This window comes from Saccostrea echinata, unplaced genomic scaffold, assembly GCF_033153115.1.
Source record: "Saccostrea echinata isolate AGI-Se365-2 ecotype Australia unplaced genomic scaffold, CSIRO_AGI_Sech_v1 ptg000009l, whole genome shotgun sequence".
NCBI lineage: Eukaryota > Metazoa > Mollusca > Bivalvia > Ostreida > Ostreidae > Saccostrea > Saccostrea echinata.
In genome coordinates, this window is record NW_026889758.1 from 7,569,679 (window position 1) to 7,581,858 (window position 12,180).

General features: G+C 38.0%; 2 protein-coding genes across 2 annotated transcripts; one reads left to right on the forward strand and one right to left on the reverse strand.

Annotated features, from left to right (window-relative positions):
* On the forward strand, positions 1-6,124 carry LOC133181702 (probable serine/threonine-protein kinase kinX). Its single transcript, XM_061316261.1, has 3 exons — positions 1-223; positions 2,261-2,375; positions 3,263-6,124. Exons 2-3 carry the CDS (start codon positions 2,267-2,269, stop codon positions 5,344-5,346), a joined length of 2,193 nt encoding a protein of 730 aa, XP_061172245.1. The 5' UTR covers positions 1-223; positions 2,261-2,266; the 3' UTR covers positions 5,347-6,124.
* Positions 6,125-8,598: 2,474 nt separating this feature from the next.
* On the reverse strand, positions 8,599-11,095 carry LOC133183245 (type I iodothyronine deiodinase-like). The gene is made up of 2 exons (XM_061318198.1): positions 11,034-11,095; positions 8,599-9,621 (listed from the first exon to the last, which is right to left on the reverse strand). The coding sequence occupies exon 2, from the start codon at positions 9,619-9,621 to the stop codon at positions 8,887-8,889; it is 735 nt and encodes a 244-aa protein (XP_061174182.1). The 5' UTR covers positions 11,034-11,095; the 3' UTR covers positions 8,599-8,886.
* Between the last annotated feature and the right edge of the window lie 1,085 nt (positions 11,096-12,180).

Consider the following 12,180-nt stretch of genomic DNA (forward strand, 5'->3'; position numbering starts at 1 on the left):
AAGCAAGAGTGCTGAGCACCACTCCTCGCTCTGATAACTTGGTGTAGCGATAAAAACTTATGCCCAATCTGAATTTATAATCAAGCTTTTAGTATATTGAGTGGCTTCGAGATGCTCCACCAATGCGCTTCGACCTCACAGAAGTTATTTTTAGCCAAAGATAAGGAAACGGCGGTGGGGCTTTCTTTGTGAAGCTTGTTGAAGTTCGCTGAAGAAAAATCAGGTCTGTATTGTTTACGTTCTATCCTCAATATTTATCCTAAATGTGTGTTGATTGTTTCGTTGTGCTTTATATTACTGGGAAACTTTCGCGCTAATGCCAAACTAGCTCTCATGGTTAGAATATTAGAAAAATATATGTAAACACAAAGAAATGGGGATAGTCCTTTGATATACATATGTAGTTTTGAAGTTCAGTTCGCAAAAGTGTGTATAAAAACCTAAGAGAAATTCACTCTTTTTTATTGTTAGCGATGTGTCCGATTAAAAAGTATAACGTACGAAATAATGGTTTTTATTAATTGTTAAGTCGTTTAATTCAAAAGTAAAGAAATTCGACTGAGAATCCATGGGGCTCTCGTGACTCAGAAGAGTACTGTTTCTTCAACACGTGCGGATATTCATTACAAACAAAATATTGGCACATGTCAGAAAAGTGTCCTGTTGCATGTTGTACAGAATTATGCGCTATACAAGTAATTCACTTAATGCAGTACTTAATTCATTATTAATCACTCTAGTTTATCATCTATACATATATATGTCACAAGATCATAGGCTTGATAGATCATAAGAACGGGTTTTCCAAATCATTGAACAAATTTTAAAATTATATTTATTTTATTTCTGGAGGATTATTAACGGTGAAGTTAAGTATCATACACTGACTTTAGAAATAATTCTAAATTAATTTTCTATAAAGTTATTTCTTAACAGTGATATTTAAGTTGTAGAGATGTACGTCGTTACCTTAAAATTGATAATCATCAAGGTAGTCATATTCTGTAGGAAGAATTTGATATATTTATCTAAGTAAGTGATAAAAAAGAAATCTCAAGGAAGAAACAGCCCGATATATAGCTCTAATGCCCCCCGCCGTATCTCCCCCTTCATCAATCTTCCATCTCTCTTCGCCCAGCCAGGTCCCGCTGTGCAAGCCGTCTCTGTCATTCAGTTTGGATTTGCAATTCTAATCGAACTAACTGAACATGCACCAAATAAGAGATAAAGTTAATCAGTAATGTTCACATTCACGCCAGCAATAACACGTATAGCACTCGCTAACATCTTAACTTTTGTATTTTGTTTTTGTTTTCTTCAAAAAAAAAAAAAAAAAAAAAAAAAAAAATCCTGCATTACTTCATTATCCTTGATGTAACAATGTGTAACACTGTTAGGAGGATAAGAGCTACACACTCCTAGACCACTGCTTAATGAGTGCGATTTGGAAGGAAGGAACTCCTTTAACTTCCCCTTTACATCTTAATTTTGAATGAGATTTATATATTATATATATAGTTTTATATGAAGTAGGGGTAATTGTTTCCTGGGGATTTAATAACTTTACTTCAACCTGCTTTCACAAAGACAACCGGACGAGAACGTCATGTAATGCACTTAAACCTGCTTTCACCAATCTTACATTTATATCATAAGCTCTCTCACATGTTAGTGAATTTCTGCCTCTTTGTTGATTATTTACTGTCTGTGGAGGAGGATAAACATTATGTAGGAGATAACATTGACCTCCCACAGCTGTGATTTGTCAGGTCACCCCGGGGATGGCGCGACTACAGTCGTAAGGTCACAGTAGGACACCGGACTGGCCGCGGTGTCTATCCTCTGTTATCTTCATCACGCTTTATTGCAAATTAATTTGTATAATATTTCAATTTTATTCTGGCAGCAAATCTTATAGTTTTTAATGTCATTAACTCAATCATTCAGTTGTATGTTCACAAAAACCAAAAAGTTTGAAGCTTGATTTATTAAACTTTCAATTGGTAACATTTTTGGATGTAAATATTCACATTCACTTTTTGTATATAGGAGAATAAGAACACACTTAACGAATCTTTATTAACACTTAATTGATCTTCATTAAAGTCATATTACACTGACGAAGGAAAACACATGCACCACATTAAGGTATAAAACTCTTCTCTTTTTCGCAGGTAAACCACTGAGAAATCTTTAAAAGTCAGGTGCTCTGCACTTGAAGAAAAAAACGTAAAGTTCATATTTTTATGATTTTTTCTAGATAACCATGGCAACCATTAAGCCTGGTAGGATTGCTCTCATCTTCACCACCCTATTCCTGTTTGCCGCAATGACAGCGCTCTCCATACTGAACAAATATTTTGGGAAGGATTTAGGTACGTTAAAATTGCTACCACAAAAACTCGAGGCTAATGATGTAGCCGACAGACCATAATTGGAATAGAATGTCCAATTACAGGCTTTTATTACGATCACGGATTGTGTAAACGAGATTAGTTTTAATCTGCTTACGGACACTCTTGCATCCCTGTCCTATCAAAACATTCGATAATTATCAGATCCATCTTCTTTTGAAACCAATAGCTGTACTTGTCTATCAATAGTTAGCAGACGATGAACGGTTTTTTGCAACAAAACAGATGAGGGAATCTACACTGTGCAGGAAAACACGCGAAATTCTTTATTATTATAAAATCTCGTTTTCTCAGGAAAAACCCTCCGTCAATTTCATATCCTTCCACTCACATTCCATTGAGAGGAACGTATCTCATATTTTGAATTTTATGTAACCAAATATTCTTCAGTACTGCTGAAGCTTTTTATGTAGGAATACAAGTCATTTTTTGTTTGAACAGAGTCAGACTAACATCTATTCCGACTTTTATTGTAGAAGAATTTTATATCAATGTAAATCTAAGTCTTTAATGATAAGAGCTGCCAAATTACAATCCAGGATGTGTTTGTGATTGACAAAGGGAACTTATTATTTTCTCAGATAACGGTTATTACTTGCCCCCGTGGTAGATTTCAATAGTTCTGCACACATCCAAGAATGTTAATTGATGTTTTCTGTTGAATATTGCGTAACAATATTAATAATGTACACGCACACATCCCCTTTAAATGTAATTACATTAATCCATTAGGCATGGTGAGTCGCACGAACATTGAATCTTAAATCAGCAATATTTAGGAAATTTTAATATATGTATAGAATCAGCTGTCGTGTTTGTGATCCAAGATTTGTTTTTTTCTATTTCAGGCATATTCCACCGGTCGACTGGCGATGTTTCCAGAAGATACCCCTTAATGATTACTCCGCCATGGCCGATCTACTTTATATGGTACATAGTGTTCGCATTGGAACTAGTTCTAATTCTTTACGGTATTACGACAATCTGTCGTAAAACGAAGGGCGGAAGGAGTATTTACCTACTTTCCCTTACTCCTCCGCGGATCTACGGTCTTTTGGTAGCCAACAATTTGGCGGTGGTGCTATGGTTGTATCTTTGGAACTGGGAATACACAGTGGCATCTTTCATCATCGTTTTCACTTTACCTGTCACCATGTACATCAGCTTCTACACCTCTCTAAAACAACTATTCAACAATTTTGCAGTACTTATTCAGGAGGACACTCAAAGCGAAATATGGGTTGTGAGATTTCTCGTTCAAAATAGTCTTGGATTTATTTCTGCATGGCAGACAATTGTCATGTTCATGAACCTAGGAGTGGTTCTGAGGTATGAAGTGGGCATTTCTGATGAAATCATCTTTCTAGCATTAATAGGCGCTATGGCGTTGCTAGAACTGGCATGGTTCTGGTTGGACGTCTTCGTGTTTGACCGATACACAAGGTATATCCTTCTGCCTTATATCCCATGGCTGGCAATATGCTGCGGACTAATATGGAAATTACAGAGTCTCTTTGACGAATGGGGTAGAGACACCATTACACTTTTCTGCTGTAGCGTGCTTGCACTGCTATGTATAACTGTCAAGATCATCTTCTTGATCTTCAGACATAAGAAAAGTAACATGAAGAAAAATGTAGATAAAAGTATCGAGGACAAAACCGAGAAGACTGACGATGAAAAGAACACTGAATTGAAAAATAAAACATGCGTCACATTTGCCGTTGAGAACGAACAGGTCAACACCGCAAATGAAAATCAGAAATCTGGATCCGAAAATGATTTGGAATCTAGCAAAGGGCCGTTACAATGTCCTTTAGTACCAGCAAGCGAGGTTCAGTATAACAGAATAGAAATGCAGGAACAAGCAGCAGATGCTACGAACACTGTTATTGTCCACAGCGACGCAGTGGAATCGAACGCCATTGAAGCTATTCCAACAACTTCGGGACCACCAAAACAGGAGGTACCAATGGAAGAAAGTTATCTTGACAACAACAGTGTCGCGGTTGAAAAGGAGGAGAATGATAAAGTTGAGCAAGCAGAGTTGCCAGAGGAGAATTCTACACCAGAAACAGCGGAGGACGACGTGTTACAACCAGACGTACTGGAAGAAAGAATTGAAGAACCGATAGACGAGGAAAGTGAGGAAAATACTCTCGAGGTACAACCAGAAGGGGAAACTGTACCGTGTCACACAAAGGAAAAGACAATCCAAGAAACTGTACCAGAGCAAGAGGAAGTGCAAAGCAAACTAAATCCATCTGAGCAAGTATCTGATGACATCGAATGTGCAAACCAACCAGAAAATTTAATAGACGTTGATGAGCAAGAAAGTCTTGCACCTAACCAATCAGAGTTTGTGATAGAATCATCGATACCAAGCGACCTAAATAGTTTAGATCAAATCTCCAAAGAAAATGAAAGAGAAAGTAGGCCAATCGATAATGAGTCTGTCAATTCAACAACAGCGCAAGTCGACGATCCGATGGAGGATTTTGACGTAGAGAATGAGCCAGTGGATGAGGAGCCGGAACTGAACCAGACCCCTCCGCCTCTGTTGGAAGATGAGGAATATGAAGGCACATACATCGTCAGAGAACCTGGAATAGATGACGAATATCAATATGATCCCTCCGAGATTGAAAACGACCAACAGGATCCCGTCCCTGACGACACATTACCATCTCCCCCAATGTCTCCTGATTCTGACACCCTCCCAAGTCCTCCAACCGCTCCGGTGTCTGATGGGGAAGAGTATGATGAATCAGACGGAGAGGAGGCACCGCCCGTACCACCTCAGGACTATAACATGCCTAACAAATCATATCAAATCCCATCAGAACCCGTTGAGTCCCAACCGATAACCACCAATGGCTATAGCGAGCAGAGGCGACCAGAAAGCTTTGGGACTGTCGACACTGCTGTATGACTCTAATGGTGTATACATGTATTGAGCTAAATTAGAAAAGAAGAATAACAGGGCATTTTCGATTTTTTGGGAGGGGGGGGGGGAGATAAACTCTGGAGCTAAGTGCTACTTACTGAAGAATACTCATGACAATTTTATACTGTTTTGTACAGTTTGTAAATATGGGACCATAGTCGTCTGCAACTTTTCTTCATTTTTTAGAGATGCACTTGATATATTGCATGATTCAAATAAGACTTGCAAAATTTTCATACAAGATGATCGAGCAAAGCGGAGAAACACACGCACACACACACATAGGAAAATATAGCTCAGAATTGAAAGGAACTCCAAAATAAACTGAAGTGACCGATGTCACTTGCACTGATTATACTCGCATAAATGTTAACGTCGCATTGGTGATCACATTTTGCTAAATAACAGGGAGTGATTTCTATTTGAATAAAAAGAATATGTCTGTAGTCTTAGAATCATGCAATATTTTATCTCTAATTCATAGTCAGTTGAAAATGCATTCATTTACTAATATCTTTCACTATTTAACAATATTCAATCGTCAGTGAATGCATGTACATGACATATTATAATTATTCATGCACTCTGACAGTTGAAAATTGGTAATTTGTAAAAGATAAAAACTCATATTGTATACTTGTTTTCATGTCTACTTCTGCTTTCTTTATCCGACATGATGTACTTTCATTTGCTATCTCTTGTACATATTCATTTGTGTTTTCATATCGTATAGATTTTAAAATAAAATAGATAATTAGGTATATACGTGGTATATCATTTATTAGCTCACCTGAGACGAGGGACTTTCTAATCACTTGTCCGGCGATTGTCCGTCCGTCGGTAAACTTTTAACATTTTCGACTTCTTCTCAAGAACCACTGGGTCAATGTTCACCAAAATTGGTACAAAGCATATTGGGGTAAAAGGGATTGTAAACAATTAAAATGAAGAGCCAAGCCTCGTACCAAGGGAAAATAGTCAAGAAAAGGCAAAAATAGAACGGAGTCATTATAAAAATCTTCTTTTAAAGAACCACTGGTCCAGAAAAGTTAAAACCCGTGTATAAACTTCTTGAGGTAGTGTGGTTTAGATTCTAAATTGTTCAAATCATGACCCCCGGGGCTAGGGTGAGACCACAATAGAAATTCGAAGTTTTATATTAAGATATACAGGATAAATCTTGAAAAAATCTCTCATCTCAAGAACCACTTGACCAGAAAAGCTGAAACTTATGTGGAAGCTTTCTGAGGTAGTGCAGATTGTAAATTATTCAAATCATGGCCCCTGGGGGTAGGATAGAGCCACAATAGGGGATCAAAATTTTACATTAAAATATATACGAAAAATCATCAAAAATCTTCTTCTCAAGAACCACTTGGCCAGAAAAGCTGACACTTACGTGAAAGCTTCTTGGGGGTAGTGTAGATTTTAAATTGTTCAAATCATGGCCCCCGAGGGTAGGGCGGGGCACCACAATAGGGAATCAAATTTTTACATTGAAATGTATAGGAAAAATCACTAAAAATCTTCTCAAGAAGCACTGGACCAGAAAAGCTGAAACTTATGTGAAAGCTTACTGAGGTAGTGTAGATTGTAAATTGTTCAAATCATGTCCCCTGGGGTAGGGTGGGGCTACAATAGGGAATCAAAATTTTACATTGAAATATATAGATAAAATCTTATCAAGAACCACTGGACAAGAAAAGATGAAATACAGTTGAAAGCTTCCCGAGGAAGTGTTGATTGCAGATTGTTTAGATCATGGTCTCCGGCGGTACGATGGGTCTACAATAGGGAATCAAATTTCTACATGAAAATATACTGGAAAAATCTTTTAAAAAATCTTCTTCTCAACAACCACTGGACCAGAAAAAATGAAATCTAGGTGAAAGCTTCCTGAGGTAGTGTAGATTATGATTTGTTCAGATCATGGTCCCCGGGTATAGGGTTGGCCACAATAGGGAATTAAAGTTTTACATTGAAATACAGTGTATATTAGGAAAAATCTTCTCAAGAACTACTGGTCCAGAAAAGATCAAACTTAGGTGAAAGCTTCTTGAGGTAGTATAGATTGTTAATTAATTTGTTTAGATTATTGTACCCGGAGATTGGGTGGGGCCACAATAGGGATTATAAAGGGAATAATCATTAAAACTCCTCTCCTCAAGAACAGCAAAGCCATGAATCATATTACTTTGGAAGCATCCTTTGGTAGTGTAGATTCATTTTTGTTCAAATCACGGTCCCTGCCTATAGGGTCAGGCCACAAAAGGCGATCAAAATCTTACATAGGAATACAGGTTTATTGGATAAAAATCTGATGCAGAACAGCAGGGCCAAATTGACTCCGGTGAGCGTTATGGCCCATGGGCCTCTTGTTCATATTTAGGTCACCTGAATCACTCAAATGCCCTATTGCTATCTATTTTTGTCTGTCGACGTGCGTTGTGCGTCGGTCGTTTTCAGCTTCTTCTCTTGAACCATCCCTCTGCCTCTGGGGCCTTAGTGGTGGGGCTAAAACCATCAATGTGAATTTCATTTTTCCCTCGGTCACGGGTTCTGGTGTTAGGACGGGGTTTTATTGAATAAACTGTGAAAATGCATCAAAATCAAGAGACACGCTGCATCGTTTAAGAAAGACATAAAATTTTAGTCCTGGACATATCTGTATGCTTTGTACAGCTCAAGCCAATTAAAGTGAAATGAAGGATAATATATAAAATTTCCTAAATGATTGCAACCCATATTTATTCAGACGCCAAACATTTACAGTACAATAGATCTACAGGTATATACGCAATCATATGATAGCAATCAACATTCAATAAGTCCTTGTTTAAAAGTTTTCAAGGACCCTGTCATAGGCGCTACCACAGATAGTCAACCAATACAATGAACATGTATTTGACTTGCATTAGATGAAGAAAATGCTGCACTGATAAGTTGCAAAATATTACTTATACTTTCTAGTTATTTTGTAAAAATAATTCCATCGCTTACACATGAACGTATATACTTTTTCATCCTCTCAAAAATATTTCTAAATCAAAAAGAGAACCAGAGAATATACCAGGACGTTGCCAAATGTATATCATGTGGTCTTGAGATCAGTCCTATCTAAGCCTTCTTAAGCCTACTGCTCTGTGGAAAGGGCTACTGATTCTTATTGTAAAAGAACAAATGTATAACATGGCAGTAGGATACCTACTATTATATATATTCTTGTGCCCCCTCAATAATAATCTGATGACCTTTTTTCTGCCAAGGAATTTTTAGACCCCCCCCCCCCCACTGAAATTGCTTCCTACGGGCCTGTATAACGGGTTATAATTTTCAGCAGTATTCAATATCTGTGACTTGCCTTTTTGGTGGTCTTAAATTTTGTGATTCCATTCAGTTGACTACATATACAGAAACTTAACGTAATTTAACATTCAATACGCGTTCAATCAACAGAAAACAGATACATTTCCTTCGATTTGGAGGCTCATCTCTCAACATGCAATCCAAATATGACAAATTAATCTATGACGTGTATTTATCCAGCCAGTCCTCCACCTCCTCCACGTGATACCCCTGTGGTCCCCTCTCTCCAAGATACACCACAACGTCATCCAGGACGATATAGAGACGCTCGTACATGGCGCCATATTTGTAATTCAGACTATTTGAAAAATCATCTGCCACGACTGGACAATTTGGCTGATATTTTATTAAGGTTTTTACTGCTTTTATTCGATCATGAATCCCCTCGTGATTATTTATGTCAAAATTGTTTTTGAACTTCCATCCATCACTAGGATGTGCTTCTGTAATGTAAACAATTAAAAAATCTACCACATGACCAAAGCGAGCTATCAATTTCTTGAAATGCTCTAGCTTCTTCATAAACGGGGGTCAAGTGCAGCTCCCAAAATTTATAACAAGTGGTCTGCCTTGTCTGCCAAATTCAAGCAGACGTCTCTTCTTCAAATTAGAAGTAATGACGTCACCATCTGGCGCTTTGCCGTGTAGCTCCGCTTCCCGAAAAACGTCAAAAAAGCGGGAATTTATCATTGCCTTCAAATGAACAAAGGTGTAAACCGTGTCCTTCCAGTCATCTTCTTTAAGATAGGAGTCAGCCATTATTTCTCTGAATTCTCTGAATATGGTTTGGTCGATAGAAGGAATGTATTTTCCAAACATTGTCATAAAGGCTGCTTGGAAGGAAAATCGAATCAGGCGCAAGAGGCGCAAGCCAACTGTTAGGCAGTACTTCATCTACAATAAAGGACAAGGATATTAATTTGATTCATTCAGCAAGGTCAAAGGTTATGGTCAGTGGAAACTCTGTTTGCATCTGTATAGAGGATGGCCTATCCAGATTTGTTTGCTCACCTGATTCGAAGGTTCAAGTGAGGTTTTCTGATCACCTGTTGTCCATCGTCTGTCTGTCCGTCTATCCGTTTGTCCGTCTTTTAACTTCATGCATTTTTGACTTCTTCTCCAGAAACCACCGGGCCAATTTCAACCAAATTAAATTTGCCACAGACCATCCCTTGGTGAAGGGAATTCAGATTGTTCAAATGAATTGTTGATACGTAAAGGTTGGGTAAAAGACATAGTGTAGATTCATGTTTGTTCAAAACATGCACCTTCTGAGGGGGATAGGTTTGGACCACAATGTGTGTTTAAAGTTTTACGTAGGAATATATAGGTTATGTTTCATTAATTCTTGGGAGGGGTGGCCTCTATGAGCTAGTACTATGGTTGAGTCTGCTATAATAATAAAATCATTTGCAGAAAAATCTATACAGTCATAAGTATTCAGGTTAACAAGATCTTCAAAGGGATATTTCCACATTAACCGTTGTTTATAACATCTATAATCATTACTGATAATGAAATGAACAATTAATCAAGAATACTCCATTCATTTTGAAGACAATACATCTACATGTACATGCAATTCATGTTTCTTAAAAAATGTTTTGTTTCGAATCGAGCAGTAAAGGCCTTGCACTAAGAAACACTGCTATATTTCCCCTTGCAATTGGGGCACCTGATATCGTCAAGGGTCTCTATATTAGCTGAAGCACTCAGGTGTCCCTCAAGTTTTTTTTTCAAGTGCTACTTCAGGTATTGGGCACTCTGTTTAGACCCCAAACTGCACATATAATTATATGTCATGTTGTTGTATAAGCTCTTATCGACTCGCCATATTTCTTAGGTGCCAGAAACTGTGTCAACGTAACTTTTGCTTCTGCAAAATATATGTGAAAACATTGTTTATACATGTAGTACTTTTAAAGTACATTGTTACTTTCAAGGAAGCATCCAGGATTTTTCCCGAGGAGGGGGGGGGATACCCTCTCAAAAAAAAAATGTAACGAACAAAAATAAGAAATAAATTTCGGGAGGGGTGGATATTTCTCGCGAATGGACACTTCTCATGAACCAGCTGCTTTTGTATACAATTTTACAACTTAGGAGATGTCTGTGCTTCCCGCGGGAGGGAGTCTATAAGGTCACTATTTAAATTATTTTACTATATAACCTTGACAACTTTGCAAATCCCGGGGGGGGGGGGGGTCCGTGCACCCTCAATCCCTGCAGGATCCGCTACTGAATTTCATTTTTGTATGCATCAACATTACAACAACATTATTATATATACAAACAAAAACAAATACCTTAATTTTCTGTACAATCTGACATCAGTAGACTAGCGCCAGTTTAATCTACCTGTGGACCGACATGATTTATCGAAATGTTTGCTGTCACCCTATATCTTGTCCACGGTGGTATATTTAGGACGTGCAAATATTTTTCTCTTACACGAAATATTATTTCGTTCGAAAGACTTATTGTTATCTTCGTAAGGAAAATCATTGGGGGGGGGGGGGGGGGGAGTGGTTCGTATGATCCATTGACAACCCCTCTCCTCAGATCCCAGGAGATTAATTCTTGGGGGGGGGGCTGGCTGCAGAACTGTAGCGTAATGGTTTTATATTTTAGTCTTTGACCATAACGCTACAGATCCCGTAATGTAAATTAAGTGCAATTTACGGCGCAAGATTTTCTGCACACTTTGGGGATATATTTCCCTCACTTTCCAGCATGGCCAATCAAAGACCTTTCATCCCCTAATTCTAGACATATTCTATAACTAACCTGTATATTTCAGGCCCGTAGGAAGCAATTTCACTTTGAGGGGGCACAACCATACATTTTCAGATGGGGGGCATTATTAACTACCAAAATTCATTGACAAGCAAAAAAAAAAAAAAAGAAAAAAAGAAGGTCATCAGACGTTATTATTGAGGGGGGACAAGCATATAGTAGCTATATTTTCTATAGTATTCTATATATCGGCAAAATCATTGGGGGGGGCACGCCCCCCCCCCATTTCCTACGGCCATGTATTTTATTCACCTCCTAACCCTTTATAGTCGTCTCTACAGACCAATAAACTCGTATATATCTTCCAATACATAGGCTACATAACTAATACCAGATAAATTTCAAGTTTAAATTTTCATTCCCGCCCGCCCCCTCTCAGAATGTCCTATACCATTGGGGTTTTTTTTTTGTCCCCCGCTTTTGCGAAAGCGAGGGGGCATTACATTCCATTCGTCTGTCAGTCTGCCTTGTCACAAAACGTTAACCTTTGTCCTAACTTTTGAACGAGAGAAGATAACTTAGGGTCTTCATACACTGTATGTGACATGTGCATTGCTTGTGAGTGAAGTTGTGACAAGATCTTTCCAAGTTTACTTATATTTTTTACCATATGACCTTGACCTTGAAGGTTGACCTACTTTTCAGTAAATCTAATAC